The 20982-nt window shown below is 39.9% G+C and overlaps 1 protein-coding gene across 2 annotated transcripts in view; it reads right to left on the bottom strand.

Annotated features, from left to right (window-relative positions):
* Positions 1-2190: 2190 nt before the first annotated feature.
* The window catches only part of SLAIN1 (SLAIN motif family member 1), a 54602-nt gene continuing 35810 nt past the window's right edge, over positions 2191-20982 (bottom strand). The window contains exons 3-8 of one of the 2 annotated variants that reach the window (XM_007186239.3): positions 18426-18575; positions 17052-17201; positions 14360-14701; positions 9665-9820; positions 5973-6255; positions 2191-3572 (exon numbers count right to left, since the gene is read on the bottom strand). In XM_007186239.3, coding sequence (XP_007186301.3) covers positions 3497-3572; positions 5973-6255; positions 9665-9820; positions 14360-14701; positions 17052-17201; positions 18426-18575 — 1157 coding nt within the window. In that variant the 3' untranslated portion in view covers positions 2191-3496. The remainder of the gene's footprint in view (positions 3573-5972; positions 6256-9664; positions 9821-14359; positions 14702-17051; positions 17202-18425; positions 18576-20982) is intronic. The other variant, XM_057532526.1, reaches the window with a different exon arrangement.

A 20982-nucleotide genomic window follows, 5' to 3' on the forward strand; every position in this document is an offset into this window, starting at 1 on the left:
TCTTCCCTAGTGAGTCTCAGGATGACTGCAGCCTTGTGAGAAACCCTGAGCAAGAGGACCCAGCTAGGCTGTGGCCAGGTTCCAGACCCATAGAAACTGAGATAATAATGTTTTAAGCCACTTAGTTTTGTAGTAACTTGTTATGCAGCAATAGCTAACTAATACAAATGTCAGCCAGGCTAGACTGTCTGTGTTAACTCAGCACCATAGTTCCCTTTCATGTTGCAGAACTAAGCATCTCAGGATCACTTTTCCTGTATGAGTCCTGGTTTGTTACAGTGTAAGGAATGCACATGAGATAGAGGGCGCAACTGTTTTTTTTTTTTTTTTTTGGAATGTGTCACGTGGCTTATGGGATCCTAGTTCCCTGACCAGGGATCGAACCCAGGCCCCGACAGTGAAAGTGCCAAGTCCTAACCACTGGACTGCCAGGGAACTCCCTGGAGAGCATAACTGAGCTCAGCCAGAATCATGGTTTTCCAGCCTACTCCACCCACAGCTTCCCCGTCCCTGTTGGAGGAACTCCATCCTTTTAGTTGCCAGCCCAAAACACCTGGAGTTTTTCTTTCAGTCTCTAACACAGTATATCCAATCCATAAAGAAATCCCGATAGCTGTAGTTTTAGAAGACAGCCTGAATCTGACCATTTCTATCTCCTCCATTGCTATCTTGCTGGTCCAGTTCCACATCATCTCTTGTCTGGACTAAATAGTTTAATTCACCTTCGCGGCATCTTCATTTCTTATCTTAAGAGTCTATTTTCACCAAATGCGAGTGATGCTTTTAAAAAGTCAAATCATAAACTCTGCTGCTCAAAACCATGAATAGCTCCCATTTCCAGAGTAAAATCAAAAGCCTTATTGCGGCCCACATGCCCTACGTGATCTTTCCCTGTCTCCCTTCAGACCTCATCTCTACTGCTTCCCTCCTTGTTCCCTCTGCTTGCAGCCACAATGGCCTCCTTGCTCTTCCTCAAACACCCCAGGCACGCTCTGCCCTAAGCCTTTGCCTAGGCTGCTCGCTCCTTTCCAGCAGCTTTTCTCCGAGGGGGCTCTGTAAATCACCTAGAGGGCTGATTGAATAGGTGTGGGGTGAGCCTGAGGATCTGCATTTTCTAATAAGTTTCCAAGAGATGTTGACGCTGCTGACGTGGGGACCATACCCTAGGGCATCTATTGATGCAAGACATTCAATTCTCTCCTGTGCATCTGGAATAAATGTTACATACCATCCTGGGGAGAACTGTGAAAATAATCACCAACACCTTTTTGTCTTTGTTCAGGTGTCACCTTAGTGAGATCTACCCAGATAACCCTACTTAATACTGTGATCTCTCCCCATCTCCATTTTCTCACCTCCCCCCTTACTTTCATCTCCTTTTCTTTTTTTGCCATAGCACTTAAGACCTAATGTACTGTGACTTACTTACTTGTATGTAGTTTACTGTCTCTCTCCTAACTAGAATGTAAGTTCCAAGATACAGGGATCTTTGGTGTTTATTCCAAGGGCTGAACAGACTTTTTTGAATATAAATGAAATACTTGATTTGCAAATGAGTTGAATCCTTTCATCTTCTCAGCAGAATATAAACTCATTTTTAAAAAATGTACTAACTGCACTACATATGTTCATAGGAAGAGCACAGTAGTGGCAAAAACAGACTTTTGAGATCAGATACACCTGGATTCAAAAGTCAGCTTCACTATTTACTAGCTTTATGTTTACACTAGGTTAATGTCACATCCCTTGGGCTCAGGGTCTTTATTTTTTAAATAGTGGTAATCGGAGGTGATTGTTAAAAATTAGACAAATATATAAAAAATTTCTAGCACAGTCCTTGTCACTAACAAAGCGCTCAATAAATATCACTTCTCCTTTGATACCTCACCTCCTCTAGCCCACATTTCATTTAAAGGACAGGCTAATTAAAAGCCAGTCTTTTAGTTCCCCATGGAACTATGTAGAAAGGCACACTTCTTAAAAATAAAAATCTCTAATGGCCTTCGGGAGAACTCTGTTTTAAAACTTACCATTGAAACCTTTCACCTAACCTTTCCATAGCAACTTCAGGTGAAAAGTTTTCCAATGTATATCAAATATAGTGTAGACTAATGATAATACTTTGCTATTTTACTGACACTGAGAAAATAAATACTTCAAGTTCAACCCCCATAAAATATTGGAATCTCCACTGACAGTATTCATCCACAAATGGGTTTCTGGGCAAGAGGCTCCTTGGGTTCTAGTGACCATCCTAAGTGGTACCCAAACCCCACTGCAAAACTAAAACCTCACATCTCTTATCCCAAGCATTTTAGAGACAGAAAATTGTTTACAAATGCAAATATTCTGCCTACCCGCCTCAGGTATAAATGCCCTGTACAAGAGCATAACAATGACGATAGTTTCACAATCGTGGTGAAACGTAGGTGTGGTATTCGTACTGTTTATGCTGCACATTCATGCGTGACCTGATACTGCTGAAATAGTCTTTATTTCTGAACATTCCAAAACAGCAGTGTACACAGTAACAAATATTAAGTCATATACCGTAAGAAAGCATTCATTAGTGCAAATGGATTTTGTAAAAGGTCTATCAAAAAGATTTATTTGCTTTAAAATGCGTTCATTTCCAGAAGCATTATTAATAAAATGTTACAGTTTCATCTTCTGTAAAAGTATGGAAAATCAATTGTAGTACAGTAGCAAACATTGCAGGTATTAAGTGCAATGAGCTTGTGATGCCATTATAAATATGAAACCCACGTATGACAATAAATTAACAATGAAAACGACAAGACCATTCCACGCTGTTGTCTGGCTGTCTCAGTGCTCAAGGCTCCAGATTACATTGTGCTCATTCAACACAAAATTATGTCTCTCAAACTGTATGATGGATTTTTGCTGATATATCCCTAGAGCTAAAAAAATAGTACCTTACCACAAAAATATTTTTATGGCACAAAATTTAAGTTGTTCCATAGTGGTTCACGTAGGTGTAAAAAGAAATAGGCACAAAAAATAAAATTCCTGTAAACTATAAAAAAGTAAACTTCAAAGCATACGTTATAGAACCTGGTTGTAAAGATGCAATGTATTAAAATACAGAACATGTAATGGGAAGATGTTTAGAACATGTAAGTAAATTGAACAAGTTACTTTAAGAAACTCAGACGGCAAAGAAAGAAAGCATTATGGGTGAATACATCTCAATTCTCTCAAAAAGGATTCAGGTACGTATCAGTTCTACAAAAACTTCCTAGCTCTAAGTGTCACCATACTGCAACCATGGATTTGTGAACGCTGCAGTATCTCAGGCAAATATTTAAGTGCAATAATTAGTCTCTGGTGATTGGTCCATTGAAAAACAATGCAGTTAATATGTTAAAACGCAGAAGGGAAAGAATATCCCGACATCCGCTGTTACCCAGCCAGCTAGGTAACACGACCCTCATTTCCGCTTCTTTCCAGCTGTTCAGACATACATAGCACTGCATCAGTAGCAACCATCTCTCCAGTTTCCATCCCTCAGAGTGCTGAGTGAAGACAGAGGCTTTGGAGGCTGAAGGAAACTATAAAGGAATGAAAAAAGGACACAGCTTGTAAGTAATGCCATGAGTCCCATCACTTACTTTGATCTACTCTCTGCCACGGCAGCAGTGACAACGTGCTGGCACCTTCCCAAGTGTGCCTCGTATTTCTGGGCCTTCCACGTGCTCATCTGATGGAAAGCCCAGGTCTCGGCACGTTGCCACGCATGTTGTATGTGCACAAGCAGATCTGCAACCTAAGTGGAAAATGATCAATATCCTCAGTGTATAAAGAATATTTTAAAATCAGAAACAGATAGGGCTTCCCTGGTGGCACAATGGTTAAGAATCCACCTACCAATGCAGGAGACACGGGTTCGAGCCCTGGTCCGGGAAGATCCCACATGCCGCGGAGCAACTAAGCCTGTGCACCACAACTACTGACCCTGTGCCCTAGAGCCTTCGAGCCACAGCTACGGAAGCCCGCGTGCCTAGAGCCCGTGCTCCGCAACAACAGAAACCACCGCAATGAGAACTTGCACACAGCAACGAAGACCCAATGCAGCCATAAATAAATAAATAAATTTACAAAAAAAAAAAGAAACAGATAAACTCAAGAGAAAAATGGCCTAAAAACATAAGTGGTTACTTAATTGAATACAAATTGAAAATTTCTCCATGTTATTCTGTCTTACAAATAATCAAAGATTTGCCTATTATATTGGCAGAGAATTTAAAAAGAATGATAATACCCAATGTTTGCCTAAGTTTGTGGAAACAGACAGACCCTCTCATTGTCTGGCAGTGACAGCCCTTCCAAGAGGTTAGTTTGAAGACATATATCCGAGGATAAATGGACTGTCCACAATGACCTACATACATCAAATAATGTGATTCTATTCAGTCACAAATGCAACACAGCCCGGCATTGAACAAACATGCACCAAAATGATTTCTATCTGGATAGTAGGATTATTTACTTTTCTGTGTTTGTTTTACAATAGTTTCTGAATTTGTTTTTGATCTGAGCACCTATTTATCAGAAAATTAAAACTATTTATAGCTACCCGATGCATAAAGAAAAATTACTTGTTCTCAAATCCTTTTCACACTTTTACCATGGTTCCCTCCCTCTCCTCCTCCAAATCCTAATTTCCTGTAGGAGTTGATTTACTGCCGCCATTTTCTCATCTTCTACTCTGTCCTCAACTCGCTTTTATGGAATTGTTTTTAACCATAAGACACTCCAGGAGATCCAGTTCAAGAAGGGCCCGCCACAACCATAAGATCATCGAACGGGTGCCCTGCAAGCAGGCTGGAATTTTGAAAGAAAAAAAAAAAAAATCTACCTGGAATATACCAAACTTACACCAACATAAGCTAATAAAGTCCCAGTTAAATATCACTAAGATAGGGGCTTCCCTGGTGGCGCAGTGGTTGAGAATCTGCCTGCCAATGCAGGGGACACGGGTTCGAACCCTAGTCTGGGAAGATTCCCACATGCCGCGGAGCAACTAGGCCCGTGAGCCACAACTACTGAGCCTGCGCGTCTGGAGCCTGTGCTCCGCAACAAGAGAGGCCCGCGCACCAAGATGAAGAGTGGCCCCCGCTTGCCACAACTAGAGAAAGCCCTCGCACAGAAACGAAGACCCAACACAGCCAAAAATAAAAAAATAAATAAAAAATATGGCCTCGAGGAGCCCTCCCAGGAGTGCCAACCCACAAACATTAAAAAAAAAAAAAAAAAAAAAAAAATCACTAAGATGCTTTTAAAATCGTGACTGTTGGGGGAGGGTGTGTATGTGCATGTGCCTAATGACATTTTTGCCCATTTTGATTAAAAATTGATTAAAAAGGGGGCTTCCCTGGTGGTGCAGTGGTTGAGAATCCGCCTGCCAATGCAGGGGACACGGGTTCGAGCCCTGGTCCGGGAAGATCCCACATGCCGCAGAGCAACTAGGCCCGTGAGCCACAATTACTGAGCCTGCGCGTCTGGAGCCTGTGCTCCGCAACCAGAGAGGCCGCGATAGTGAGAGGTCCGTGCACCACAATGAAGACTGGCCCCCGCTCGCCGCAACTAGAGAAAGCCCTGGCACAGAAACGAAGACCCAACACAGACCAAAAAAAAAAAAAAATTAATTAATTAATTAATTAAAAACCAAAACAAAACAAAAAAACAACGTACCGATGACTGAGCCACACCCCGAAGCAATTAAATCTGAATGTCTACAGATAGGACCCAGTCCAGACACTATACTTTAAAAAAAAAAAAAATTGATTAAAAAGGTATTGAACCCAGAGGCAAGAGGTCACGAGTCAGGCCAGAAGGGGCAGAGGGACCTACCAGGGTTAGACAAAGGAAAAGTCAGGATGGTTCCCGGAGTGGTTTCTAACTGCAGACTGCAAACGAGGCCATGCAGACGAACAAGCAAAGGTTCTTACCTTCTGACAGGCTGTGCAATTTTGCTTCGAGGCAGGTTACTGCCATTTATTGCCAGTGAAGGTCTTGGGAGTGCGCTGCGGCCCGTTACCCCAGAAGCCGCAGCTTTGCTGGGGGCAGGGATCCCCGTGTTGGAGTGTAACTGTAAGCCGTTGGATAAAGGCATGTTACTGCTGCCTTGAACGGTTGGACTCACGTAGGCTGTGGCTTTCAGAGGCTGCCGGACAGACACTGGGAAATGTCCCACGCTGTGGATTCTGTGTTGAAGCTGCCCCGGTGACGGAACTAGAAGAACAAAGGACACGCACATGAGAGAACGCCTACCACTATCTGCACGCGTGTTATGTTCCAAGAAGCTGATACTGTTGAAAGGGTTTTACAGATATAGAAATTTATCTGCATATATGCATGTAGATAAATGAAATACGAGTTCCAGACTGCATTTAGTATTGGAAAATTCTACTTCTTGACGAGCGTCTCCTTCTCTATCAATCAGCAGCAACATTTTTGAGTGCCTGACTATATTTAGAAGCCAGCTGGAACAACAACCTTCTTTCCTGTAACAAATCTGAGCATCTCTGAGTTCTCACAGGATTTCTTCCTTGCTTGCTTGCTTGCTTGCTTGGAAGCCATTAGGATTTCTTGATGGTTGCACTGGGGATGGTGTCATGAGGATAAAACAAGGGGACAATTTAATAGCAGTAATTATAGTAATTATAGAAGGGAAGACAGGTGGCATCAGTAGGCACAAACAGCTTATTACAGACATATTTCTTAAGTAATTTTCATTATGACATTTATTTCATAGGGTTGGTGGGAAGACTAAATGAGTTAATCCACATAAAGCCTTACAATGGCTGAGTAACCACTCGGCAAGTACTACCTGGATAACAGCAGCAGAATCTGTGAAATGAAGGGAGCTCTCTGGGTAAGAACCCTTACGAACTTCATCAATATACTGTCCCATGATTGTGCACTATTTCACATTAAAAAACAATGAACGGGCTTCCCTGGTGGCGCAGTGGTTGAGAATCTGCCTGCCAATGCAGGGAACACGGGTTCGAGCCCTGGTCTGGGAAGATCCCACATGCCGCGGAGCGACTAGGCCCGTGAGCCACAACTACTGAGCCTGCGCGTCTGGAGCCTGTGCTCCGCAACAAGAGAGGCCACGATAGTGAGAGGTCCGCGCACCGCGATGAAGAGTGGCCCCCGCTTGCTGCAACGAGAGAAAGCCCCCGCACAGAAACGAAGACCCAACACAGCCAAAAATAAATAAATAAATAAAATTTAAAAAATTTTTAAAAATTAAAAAAAAAACAAAACCATGAACTGTTTGGCAGAAATTTTTAAATTTTATAAATCCTTTTCTCCAAGGAAAAAACTGAATCACAAATTTAACATAAACTTACACATACAACATTACCTGTTGTTTACGAACCACTCTAGCCTCTGCTGCCTGGTACACTTGTGATGCGGTTAACACAAACAGACCCTGTTTCCTAAAACAGTTGAACTGATTTTGAACTTAAGCACAGAATATACAATAGATATCTCTCTGATAAAAAGTGAGAAGAAAGACAAAAAACGTCTATGGTTTTATTTAATATCTCTTGAAAATATTTCCTTAAATTAGTTTCGTTCAAGTATACATTAGGTGAAATCTATATGTAGGAATGCTGATGTATGTGTACAGTAGCCAAAAAATTCGATGACAAATGAGGTCTCTGTAAGATTCTGCTAGAGTTCTGTTTCCATCAAGCTTTAGGGACACAGTAAACTTGTGTTGGCTGGCAAATCATCTCTAAGATCCTTTCCAACCAATTCTACAGTTCCTTAGTTTAGTAGCTTCTAACTGTGAATGTTCCAACATATTGGCTTATCAACTGTAACAAACATACCCCACTAATGCAAGATGTTAATAACAGAGGAAACTGGAGGAGGGGAAGGGGGACATGCGGGGATATATGGGAACTCTGTACTTCTCGCTCAATTTTTCTGTAAACCTCAAACTGCTCAAAAACAAAGTCTTAATTTAAAAAAAAAATCAACAGGTGAATTTGGCCCAATTTCATCTGAAACACAATATACATAAAGTACCTAAATGTTAAGCCTAGAGCAGAATGAAATTTTGAAGTGACCACACGCATGTAACCATATCCACAGCAAGACGTGAACCACTGCCAGCACCTCAATAAGCTCTCACATACCCTCTCCCAGTCAGTACTCCCCCAAAGTGACTGTTATTTTCACTTTTATCACCACAGACTAGTTATTCCTATGTTGAACTTCATGTAAATGGAATTATATAGTATGTTCTCTTCTTTGGCTTCTTTGACTCAATATTATGTTTTTGAGATTCATCCATATTTGCATTGCTATGGGGTATTCCATTGAATGAATGTCAAAATCCATTCTCCTGATGATGAAAAGCTTGGTTATTTCTAAGTTTGGGGTTTTATGAACATTCTTGAACATGCGTTGGTGTTCAGATGCATTATGTTATGGGTATATTCCAAATTTATAACTATTAGGATAAATGAAGTTATTAGCAAAGCTGCTGAATACAACATCAAAATACAAAAATCAATTGTATTTCTAAATACCAGCAAACTAGTAGACACTAAAATTTGAAAAAGATACTATTTACAAAAACATTTTAAAAATAAAATACTTAGGAATAAATTATAGATGTATTAACCTCTATATAGAAAGCTACAAAACTTTGAGAGACAAGATGATCTAAATAAATGAAAGAATGTTCCATGTTAATGCATTAGAAAACTAATATTGTTAAGATACCAATTCTAAAATTTATCTACAGATTCAATAAAACATGTGAATCATTTAGGTACTAGACATGTGTTGGAGGTACACAGGGTAGTCTGTTAGGGCCACCAAGGAGTCTTCTGGGTGCAGACTTAAGACATCTGGTTGATGGCGCTTGGCCACACACTCTGAACACACTTCAGGCCTCCCGGGTTTGGGCATATCAATACTGGGACTGTGACCTTGCATCTGCCACCCAGGGGTCAGCCTCAGACTTAACCCCAACTACCCCTACAGACAGCATGAGTTGGGGGGGGGGGAGTGCCCTGGAGCCAGCACGTCCCCACACAAAGCGGACGGACACACACACACACACACACACACACACACACTAGATTTTACTTCCACCATGCTGCTCATCACTGGGTAAACCATACAGAGGATGAATGACACACTGTGGGGCAAACTGAAATGAAGTAGATGAATCCTACTTTAGACACACTAAAACAGAACTTCATTTGCCAGGGGAAAGCTCTGGACTGGTGAAAAACAAGACCAAAGTAACAAGACCAAAGTACACAGAATAAGTGTGCCTTCCTCAGAGTAAACATATCAAGTACACAGCTAAAAAGAGGCAGATCTGCAAAGAAAACATTTTTGTATGATGAGTAAGCAAATCAATCACCATTTAGTGCTTCTACTGCTATCCCTGGGTATAAAGGATTGCATAGAATTTACTAATTATTAATTGGTGACATAGGCACCAGTGAAAATACCACTCAGTTGTAATGGTGAAAGACAAAAAAGTGTCACAAGGAGAAAAGTTTCCTGTAGTGTTCTTAAGAGAAAGAAAGAAATGAAATAGTATGATTTTCCTAATGGTGTTACAACTAATTAAAATTACACACAAAAAAATTGTCATACTTACTACAAGACTGTATTCTTGAAATTCCATTTGCAGCTCCATGCAAGCTTGAGTCAAAACTCTGACTATTCCGCACGGTGACTGGAGAACTACCATTGCTACTAACAGCGGTTGTGCTTGGCATCCGAGCTAGATTAGGCATACTTCTTCGGAGCTTATCTAGAAAAGAATTTTACAAAGTTAAAAATCACAACTTTTATGCCAGTTAAAACACTAGCTTTCAAAAGTAAATACAAATAGAAATCATATTTTGTTCAATGACAAACAGAAATTATCATGTGTGTTATGAACTCTAGCAAGCTAACTAATTACCCCCGGTAGAGACAAACACACCCCACGGCTCCAGAAAGGTTCCACCAAACAGACTGCTAAAGGAAAGCACTTGTTCTATAAAAAGAGGGAGGAATTAGGTAATCAATTAGCTGTTTGTTCCTATACAATAAGTGGATAAAACTGAATCGAAGTGAGGATAGAAAATAATCTTACAGTTAAAAAAAAAAAAAAAGCTAGGAATTGTTACATGTTAATAAATAAAACCTAGAAGTGTCAAACCAGCAATTACTGAATCTTTTGCTAGCGTATCAAAAAAGGAAGAAATTCTTAAAATTCTAACTTGAGATGTTTTGACATATCCACTCATCACATCAACATGACCACATTAACTTCTGGAAAGTTTTAAGGGGCATGAGTACACCACCAAACTTTGGAGACTTGAAAAAATGCTTCCCTTTCTTTTTCCTTGCTGAGTACATCTTCCGCCACTAAGGGGCAGCAGAGAGTCAGTCACACACAGACCTCAGTGCCTCTGAGATTTGAATTCAGCCACAAGAGAGCAACTCTACAATGTAGACAGTTTTCTCTTTAATACACACACCCCCAAAACTAAAGTACACATATCAGGTCACTGAAGCTCAGAAAACAAAGGATACATCTGAATACTAAGTAAAAACCCATTCAAGTACAAAACCAGATTCATTTCTCTCCCCTTCACACACAGCTCCTTCTGCATCACTTAGATCCCTTGATTATAGCCCTACTCATCAAGTCACCTCATCCAAAGAGCAGCGGAATCTTCCAAGTTTCACCTCCCTTCTTCACCCTCGACTCCCAAATCCTGTCAATTCTGCCTCACAAATATTTAACAAATCTCCCACTACCACCTAGTTTAGACCTCATTATTTGTCACCCACATTTTCACAAAATCCTCTTAATTGGTCTCTGTACACCCTGTCTTGTTCCTCCGCATCTTCCATACAGCCAGTGACTTCTAGCCAGCCACTTCCTAAAACCCTCCGATCACTCTCCCTCCCCTTCCTCTGAAAGCCCAAGCTCCTGGGCTGAGAACAGATCCTTCTAGGATACAGGCTCTGCAGCCATCTCTAGCCTCATCTCCTGCTGCCCTCGCCACACAGCCTACTCGCCAACCGTAGTGGAGAACGGAATTTCCAAATACTTCACACTCTCTTGTACCCGTGAGCGTGCTGGTCCTTTCACTTGGACACCCTTCCCCACTTTGTGGAATGAATGAATGAACAAGTATTTCCTGTGTATATATACTATACATTGTGTTAGACAAGGGAGTTCCCGACTCCCAGTGGGGTTATAGTCTAGACCATTGTTTCTCAATCTTTTCTTCTGCTATCAATCTTTAGGAATCCTTTAAGGAATAAAGGCAGCAGCCAGTTACCCACCAAACATCTAAATCTAGACTTACAGTAAATACAGGGTTCAGGGAGGTCCTCAGGCTAACACTGATTACACCATGCCACTGATAACCCCTGCCATACCCTAAAAATCACAGTTAGCAAATGTTCTGCAAGCTTTAATCATTTATCATACCTGGCAAACTATTCAAATACAGTAGCCCTACCCTGCCCCACCTTATGGGCAGGGGATACGTTCCAACACCCTCAGCGGGTGCCTGTAGCCGCCCATAGTACAGAACCTTATATATACGATGTTCTTCCTATACAGGCGCTGACAGGCAGGAAGCACACACAGTGTGGATACACAGGACAAAGGGATGATTCACTCCCAGGTGGGACAGAGCAGGAAGGCACAAGATTTCCTCATACTACTCACGACAGTGCACAGTTTAAAACTCACGAATTGTTTATTTCTGTAATTTTCCATTTAACATTTTCAGACTGCAGTTGACCATGGGTAACTGAAGTCACAGGTAAGGGTGGACTGCTGTATGCTCCTTTTAATCCTATGATCCCCAGAAATATACCAAGAACTTTTAAGAGCCATCCCTTTGGAAACCAGGCAATGTAGGAGCTATGGAAGTAGTAAATATTAACATGCACTTCTATTTTACTTTTAATTGTTTTCTTCTATCCACATTATTTTAATAATTTAGAAAAATATTTGAGAGATTGGTTTCAAAGTTACAACTCTCATTCCACAATTTTGTTCAAATAATCCTCTGGTAACAAATGAAGGCTCAGCTATCTGAGCCACGTTAATAAAAGTTTTAAAAAACAGTGGGGTTGGGGAGACCACCTTTACTTTTTCAGCACTTTGAACTTTTCCAGCATTTTTACTCCAGTCAGTGGAATGGTCATTATTTCATTTATTCCTTATGACAAACTTAGGTTAAAGGATTCCATGTTACATAAAGGAGAACGTGTACCAGATGATTTGATGTCCAATTATACCTAAGTTTTCTAAGAAAGGGATATTATTTGTCTACATTTTGTAGCCAAATAAGTGAGAGCTCAGAGGCATGAGAAGCCTGGGAAAGGTGTAAGTGGTAGGCCAGGAGGGGAACTCAGCACGTACTGGCCTTCAGAGCCTGTGTACTCAGCCATTAAGTTAATCAGTCAGAAGTCCAATGCAGAGAACTGCTGTTGTATTCCATTTTCCTTTGCGTGTGGAGACCAGACCTTTTAGAGGAATAAAACTACCACAGTCAGACACCAGGCTGAGAAATATTTCCACTTCCCTAACAGGAACCATCATAACACAGATTTAGGGAAACCTAACCCTTTTCATCATGGTGTTGAATGTCAGTTAATACCACTTTTCTAAGGTAGGACGATGACCCCACTGACAATACTAATCAAGATGCAGAGGGAACATCTGCTCGACAGGCAGGATGTGATGCTCTAAGACACCTGACAAGAAAAGCCTTTGCAGAAACAACTCTGTGCCCTCTCCTGCAGTTTTAATGATGCTGTAATTTTCGTTAAGCACATAAAATATTGTCTTTGATATTATCAGCTTTAATAAATTAGTCACTAGTGGCAGTTACTTTACCTGCCACTGTTTTCTTTTAAATTTGAAATCTGAAGGTATTAAAAAAGAGAGAAGTTCTGACTATAAAACCTTAAGTATTTTCAAATGGTCTCTCAATTAGCATGAATAATAGAAGTCCAGAGGAAGAAAAAGTAAACACTAAGTACGTGATAGCAGGTGATGACTAGTATGATTTGTATTTGGCCTTGCAATATTTTTAAATAATTTGTTGGATCATTTCTGGGCCCAGGTTTGAGAAATGCTGCTGTAGAATAATTAAAAGCTATAGCTCTATAAGTATGGTTAGTTTCTCCATACTCTACAGGATTTGTGTGTGAGGGTCAGACTGATCATCAGTGCAAAAACATACCAGGCTTAGAATATCACACGATTATTCTCCCTCTAGTTCTTGTAAGTCAAGATCCATAGGGGCTTCCCTGGTGGCGCAGTGGTTGAGAGTCTGCCTGCCAATGCAGGGGACACGGGTTCGAGCCCTGGTCTGGGAGGATCCCACATGCCGCGGAGCAACTGGGCCCGTGAGCCACAACTGCTGAGCCTGCGCGTCTGGAGCCTGTGCTCCGCAACAAGAGAGGCCGCGACAGTGAAAGGCCCGCGCACCGCGATGAAGAGTGGCCCCCGCTTGCAGCGACTAGAGAAAGCCCTCGCACAGAAACGAAGACCCAACACAGCCAAAAATAAAATAAAAAATAAATAAAATAAATTAAAAAAAAATAAGTTATAAAAGGTTGGACTGGATTTAAAAAAAAAAAAAAAAGATCTATAACTCCTGGGAGTGGGGAAGGAACACAAATGATGAAGAGGGAAACAGAAAAAATTACAAAAAAGAACAACACATATTCCAACCCACCGTGCTGCCATCAGGACAAATCAACTTGCCGTTACCACGCCAAATATCAGCTTCCACAGCCCCAATGCTGCACAGATCTTAATTCTAGATGTCAGGACACCAGAGGGAAAGACACATCCCAGACTTCCCCTAAATCTCGATGTGCACTGCAGCATCCTGTCCAAGCACCAGGGTCCACACTTACCATCCATCACTCTGGGCTAGGAGCGGGCCGTCAGAGATGGGGGGTTTTGAGAAAGATGAGAGAAGATGCAGCTCAGTGCCTCTGACTCCATGGAACTAGGAACTCCTCAACTACCACAGCCCTGCTGTCCTACAGCTTTACCAGCCACAACATGAAGATGCTCCCCATTTCTGACTCAGTCTGGTACCTCACAATGGTTTCCCAGAAGCTATAAATCTGGGACACGTAATCAGAAGCTGGTCAATTATAGATTTAAATGTACACCAACCAAACTGATAAGGTCCTGAGAATGTACTTAATAAGTCTTGGAAACATTTACCAGTTATTTATATTGACCTTAAAACCATTTCTTGACCATGTATGAAAGATCAAAGCACATCGAATACCAAAGGGGCATACAACTTACCTCCGTTGGTCCTATTTGGTTGCTGATCTGGAGTTTGGGCTTGAGGTGAGTAATACTGTTGCTGCTGGTAATTATTCGAAGGAAAATACTGGGAACCGGGGCTCCTCCTACACTCCCGAATGCTGGAGAAAGTCTGTGAATGGGGAATTCCTCTTTGGAAAGGTGAACATCTTGGAAGACGAGGCTGAGGTGGTGGCAGGTGATCAAATTCCTCCTCGTCCTCCAGGCTGAATCGATCGTATTCTTGATCACTACACGTCCCTTTTTTTCCTGAATTCAGTGACACACTGGAACTATGTCTCGACACAGATGCTGAAGTAGAAGCATAATCTTGCCTGAGACCTATGGAACAACAGGGAATAGTATTATCTTATGAGGCGTTTCAATCTGGCTTAATTATTAAGTTCCAATTCATCAAATATTTGAGGAAAATTTGTGTCAAGCAAGTGATTCAAGTGGAGACCCACTATCTTGTTCTTAGTTTATTAAATCCCAAGAAAGCAGACACGTTTACCTACCAGACAGACAGCTAATACTAGACTATTCTGTTCTGGGAAAAGATTGCCCGAATTCCAGTGAAGATTAAATATACCGCTACAGTTCATCAATCAGTATCTGTCAATTTCCCCAAGCCATTCCTTCTGGAATCTGGAGAGATACTTAGGAAGGCTACTTAGGAAAAACTATTCATCATCATGATGAGTAGTTAACTGTGAGTTAGACAATCAAAAAATCAAATCTCTGCCCAAGTAGGAACTCCTGCTCCCCATCCCAACTTTCAAAGTCAAAGGAAAGTTCAAAACCTGGGGCACAAATATTTTCTAACGAGGTCACTTCTCTTGTTCTTTTTGTTACTAATATTATCTTTTTCAAAGCATGCTGACACTTCAAAACTTCAATAGTTTTGGGTCATCCTAAATGACAGCCATCTAAAAATAGTCAAACTGGATGTTTCTAGTTATCTCGTTGCCAACCCACAAGTTTTTTTTAAGTAGTCTATGCCTGACTGACAACTTAACTTCCGAGACTGACATCCAATCTTTCAGCCATATATTTTTTTTAGAAAGAGTTACTGTTAGTGTACTGTTACTAAATAACAATATAAAATAATCATTTTTCCTCTCAAAATGTATCCTATTAAATCTTGCATAAGCATTACAATGTTTCTCATAGAAGCCTTGCCCAATTCTGAAAGCAGGAAATTGTTATGCTTAAATGATACTTGGCTGTTTCTACTTATGTTGGCCTCAGAAGATAATTCCAAAATAAGCTTAGCCCAGTTCTGTGATCTACATCTTCTTTTGCCTTTTGATACCATTAATACCCTTGAAGTAGTTCACTCTCAGATTAATTGTTGTAACCTTATTGCAGAACCAGTAATAACTCAATGTTATTGGAAATAACATTTCCAATTATCTCTCCTTCAATAATTATGTATCTTGAGAAGTGTAATTTTTATTGAAGTATAGTTGACTTACAATGTTTTGTTAATTTCTGCTGTACAGCAGTTATTCAGTTATACATATATATATATACACATAATTTTTTATATTCTTTTCCATTATGGTTTGTCTCAGGATACTAAATATAGTTCCCTGTGCTATACAGTAGGACCTTGTTGTTTAACCATTCTATATGTAATAATTTGCATCTGAGAATGCATTAATTACATGTTTAATTGAATTTTTATTAAGATAGCTACACACTCACATGCAGTTCTAGGAATAATAGAGATCTTTTGTGTACTCTGTCCAGTTTCCCTTGATGGTATCATTTTGCAAAATCATAGAATAATAGGACAACTATGATACCGGCACTTATATAAACGCATCTGATTTAGATTTTCCAGTATTACTTTTATATGTGTACATGTGTTAGTATTAAATTCTATACAATTTTATCACCTGTAGGATCATATACCTACCACCATAGTCAAAAACAGAGAAGCTCCCTAAATCCCTCGTGTTGTGCTTTTATAACCACATCTACTTCCCTCCTGAGAGCCCACGCCCTATCCCTAAGCCCCGGCAACCACTAATCTGTCATCCATTTCTAAAATGTTGTCATTCCAAAATGTTATATAAATGGAATTATACAGTATGAAATCTCCTGGGATCATCTTTTCCACTCAGCATAATTCCCTGGAGATTCATCCAAGATGGTAATGTTTTTCAAAATTTATTCTTTTTTCTTGCTGAGTAGTACCCCACGGTATGGAGGTACCCCCAGCTTGATTAACCACTCACCTACTGAAGGACATCTGAGCTTATTCTGGATTTTGGCTATTATTATAAATAACGGTGTTATGAACATTCATATACAGGTTTCTGTGTTTCTGAACACAAGTTTCCATTGCCCTGGGATAAATGCCCAAGAATACAATGTGCTGGGCCTTATGGAAACCGCATGTTTAGTTCTCTAAGAAACTGGCAAACTTGCTTCCACAGTGGCTACACTGGTGATGTTTTACATCAATGTATTTTGCCCAGAGTATGTCCTAATATTTTACAATGGTCATGAGACTGTGAGAAGCATTTAATTGCTCCACCTACAAAGTAGGATGGTATGAGAGAAAGAATAGAATTGCTTGCCCATTACCTGGGGAGAAATGCCTGAAACCTCCCCACCCCCTTAGGTTTCAAGTAGAAGCCTCTAGTTTAAAACGTTTTCTAGTTTAAAAAGAGGAACCTACTTTCTTCTTGCAGACGAGCCATGATCTGAACATCAGTGAGGTCCTGTAACTTATATCCCATGGAGATAGAATCATCCTCCAGTTCTGAAGTACTCAGCTCACTGTCTATGGATGACTGGGGACTGAGAGGGGAGCCCCTGGATGTGTAACCTAAAAACAAGGGAAACGTGTTTGTTACTTAGTCTAAAGAACTGCTATCTGCATGTGCTTTACAGTTCACATATCAACAGTTAGCACTTCAAGGCATTCTCCAATCAAAAGACACAGAGTGGCTGAATGGATAAAAAAAAAACAAAACCCATCTGTATTTTTCCTGTTTTCATTAAGTCACCAAAAAACAACTAACACACCACTATGACAGGAGAATGGCAAGACAGTATGCACATCTTCACGTGTTCATAATTCATATATACAAAACCACTTGTTTTCTCAAATTCAGTTTTCATAATTCAAAAATCCACTCTGTGCTGTACACTAAAAAAAACTGTTAAAAAGGTAGATTTCATGTTATATGTGTTTTTTTTTTTACCACCGTAAGACAAGAAAAATCAATAATGCTAAATCTGCATCCCATTAGCTTAAGTATATATCTAAAGGCATGGTACAAGAATACATATCTTGTACACTTTCAATGAATAATCAGACATGCTTGTCTCTGGTAGTAATGGATTATATATTTTAAACTAAATTTTAATCTGGTCCATTTTTTAAACAGGTACAAACAGCAGTGTTATAAATGGATAAGAATATCACACATAAAAGGCACACATCCATACAGGGAAGCACATACAAAACCTTCATAATTTAGAATCGTCACAGGAGACTTGTAGTCACTCATGAAAGTGAGATAGTAATGGCTTGAGATAAGAGAACCAAGGAAGAAAGGGCTGAGGGGAGAAAATTATAGGGATGGAATCACCAATGCTGAGAGAACTATGAGACCGTCATCTCATAAAAAGCTACTATAACTATTCTTTCTACATAGCCCTGACTTAATAAAAAGCACCAACAATTTTTTAAACAGCAAGATATAATAAAAGTCTGATAATCTTCAATCATAATGCAAATCATAAAGACCTTTATTTTGTTCAACATTTAATTTTTAAAGCACATTATGCATTTGGAAACACATAATTATATATATATGCATTTGATAAAGAGTGAAGGCAGCCTACTACACACAATTGAGAGCAGATTAATGACGTTAAAGTACAAATTAACCCTCACCTTTGTCATACCCAAAGTAAGTGTGCAGCGACTCCCCACTGTGATAAGTAAGATTACCCTCAAGCTTTTCAATGAAAGGTGGATATTTAAGCTGTGTTTAGGACTGATTTACAAAGCAAGCCGCTAGACGAGAAGTTGAAATATTACCTGTTCTTTCAGGTGTTAGTATTGCTTTATTTGAGGTTTTAGAGAAGCTGGGAGTATTAATGCCATTGCTATAAGGGCTGAGTCTTGCCACAGGGCTATAAGGAAAAGCCAGTGAGACATTTGAAGGGAAGAGACTCCGCCATCGGCTAGCTGTCACAGAAGCAGAAAATAAACAGCAGCAGTTAGCTATACAGAAGCAGACGTTGACTTGTCAGAGGGAGAAAGGGAAGAGGTTAAAAAAATGAAGAGACAAAGCAACTTTTCATTCTTAACTGGCTCTCACTTATCTAAGGGAAAACATACGTAAAAGCGGGCTATTTGTGAAGCAGGGCCCTATTTCTACCTTCATTAAGAACCATTCAATCAGTGCCACCTTGATTACAGTCAGTTATGTCTATATAACAGTGAAAAGTTGTTTTTAGTTTCCTCATTACGAATGTTTTCTATTTCTGCACAAAAATTTAACTGTTTTAATAATATAAAATGTTAATGTCAAAAGAAAAACTCAAGGAAACTTATCTTTAGAATTATGGGAAATAGTTAATATTAACTGTTCAGAGTCCTATTTTTTTTCCTAAGGTTTATTTTCAACCCATTTAATATTAATAAATGTTGATCAAAAAATTATTATGGAAATTTGTTCTTGGATTATGGAAGAAACTTAAAATGACTACTGCATCTACTGCATCTCTGCTTGAGTCCAAAACAAGTTTTGTGGAAAAATGATCTACAAAAATCACAGAAGGGTATACATACACCAAAACTTAGTGATAGTTATTTCAGGTGGCAGGCATAGAGTTAATTGATAATCTGCTGGATTTTTTCTTTATAAAAAATATTTTCCAAATTTTCTGCATTGAACATGTGTATTTATGTAACTTTTAATGGTAGGATTATACCTATTATTAATTTAATACTGTAAAATAAGGAACAAAAAGGAATTTTACCTGCATCGGCAGATGATCTAATTGCACATTATCTCTCCTGTCCTAATTAACATATTTCCCTCCTCCAAAATTACCAGCCCCTTGGATCTTGGGATCATAAAAAGACCCTAAATTGTAAAAAAAAAAAACTTAAGTCACACCTAAAATCACTTCCTCTCTCTTCATGACATACAAATTACTGTGCTAGTCAAAATCCACTTTTCTAAAAAGCAATCACTTAGACACGTGCTAAAGCAGGACACGAGGGAATAGATGAAAAGTATAAATTGGGTTAAGTTTCACTTTGAGCAATAACTTCGTTATATTTGCTGGAAATTCGACAAAACTTGAAGAAACAAGTATAAAAAGAACTGCTTTGAAATGCACTCCCAGGACACTTTTAATGAGAGATGCTAATGAGCAAATAGCTAAAAAGTATTCAAAAATGGGCAGTGGGGTTGGAGAGGAAGAAACTGTAGGCTGTGGGCAGGCAAAAAAGTAACAAGGTCCAATCCTGAGACTGGTAAGGTCCTTGCATAATAGCACCACGGTTATTTATAAGAGCAAATGCTTCCTGTTACTTCAGCAAGAATTCTTGAGAAACAGCACCATCCCATTCAAACAACTACAGAAGAAAATACCTTTTCCTTATGCAGATGGAAGAACTAGCTGAGGAAACTACATTCACAGGGATTCTGCTTTCAGAATCTGCAAGTTTCACGAAGGGGTCACTGCCAGGAAGCCTCGTTCCTAGTTGACACCAGTCACGTCACTTATCCAACATGCAATTCCCAATCTGTGCCAGAGCAGAGACGTGCAGAGCTGGCACTCCCTTCCCTAAACCATCAGATATTGTAAACCTGATCCCAAAACACACTGAGAAGTAGGGGTTGATATGCAACACACACTAGGTAGCTCTTCTCACATCTTCAATCTCTATAACTCAAAGTTTCTCATTAAAAATTCTGTATTAAAAAACAAAAAAAACCCCATAGTTCTTTGTGACAGCTAACTTGCTTAACAGTTGATGTTATGTTACACCAATACGATCACTCGCCAGGCAAATTACAGTGACTGCGTGTTCTCACCCACAGATGCAGGCGACAACGCCTCACAACTAACCAGCATTCATTACTCTGCACAATAACTACTGTGGCCCGGGCCTCCCAGCACAGTGGCACAGCGATTGTGGCTGTGACAGCAAGATCCCAGCGAAGAACACAATTAGCATCTATTGCAGGAAAGAATGCTCTGCATTGTGCTTTGGCATGGAGGCTTTTTAAGAAGAGGGAGGAGAATTTTTGCAGAGGCAAGCTAACAAAAGAACGATGTTATATTAGGGCCCGAGGTTGTGGTGGAGGAGGAGAGGGGAGGGGAGAGGAAGCCATCGCATCCTAGTTATTCTTCACTGTGTCGCTGAAGAATTGTAACAACTGTAACAGGAAGCATTTTCGTAGAGAATAAAAACAAACAAAAAGAACTTTTCATAGGGCAATTTTGTTTTTTCCAGTTAATTAATTTAATGGATTTTCCGTATACACGAGGATGTCAAATTTTTTTGAGAGGCTTGATGATGATCAAAATGACCCTAAGAAAGGAGCAAGACAACTTTTGATAAAGGAGAAAATGGG

Source organism: Balaenoptera acutorostrata, chromosome 18 (assembly GCF_949987535.1).
Source record: "Balaenoptera acutorostrata chromosome 18, mBalAcu1.1, whole genome shotgun sequence".
NCBI classification, from domain to species: Eukaryota; Metazoa; Chordata; class Mammalia; order Artiodactyla; family Balaenopteridae; genus Balaenoptera; species Balaenoptera acutorostrata.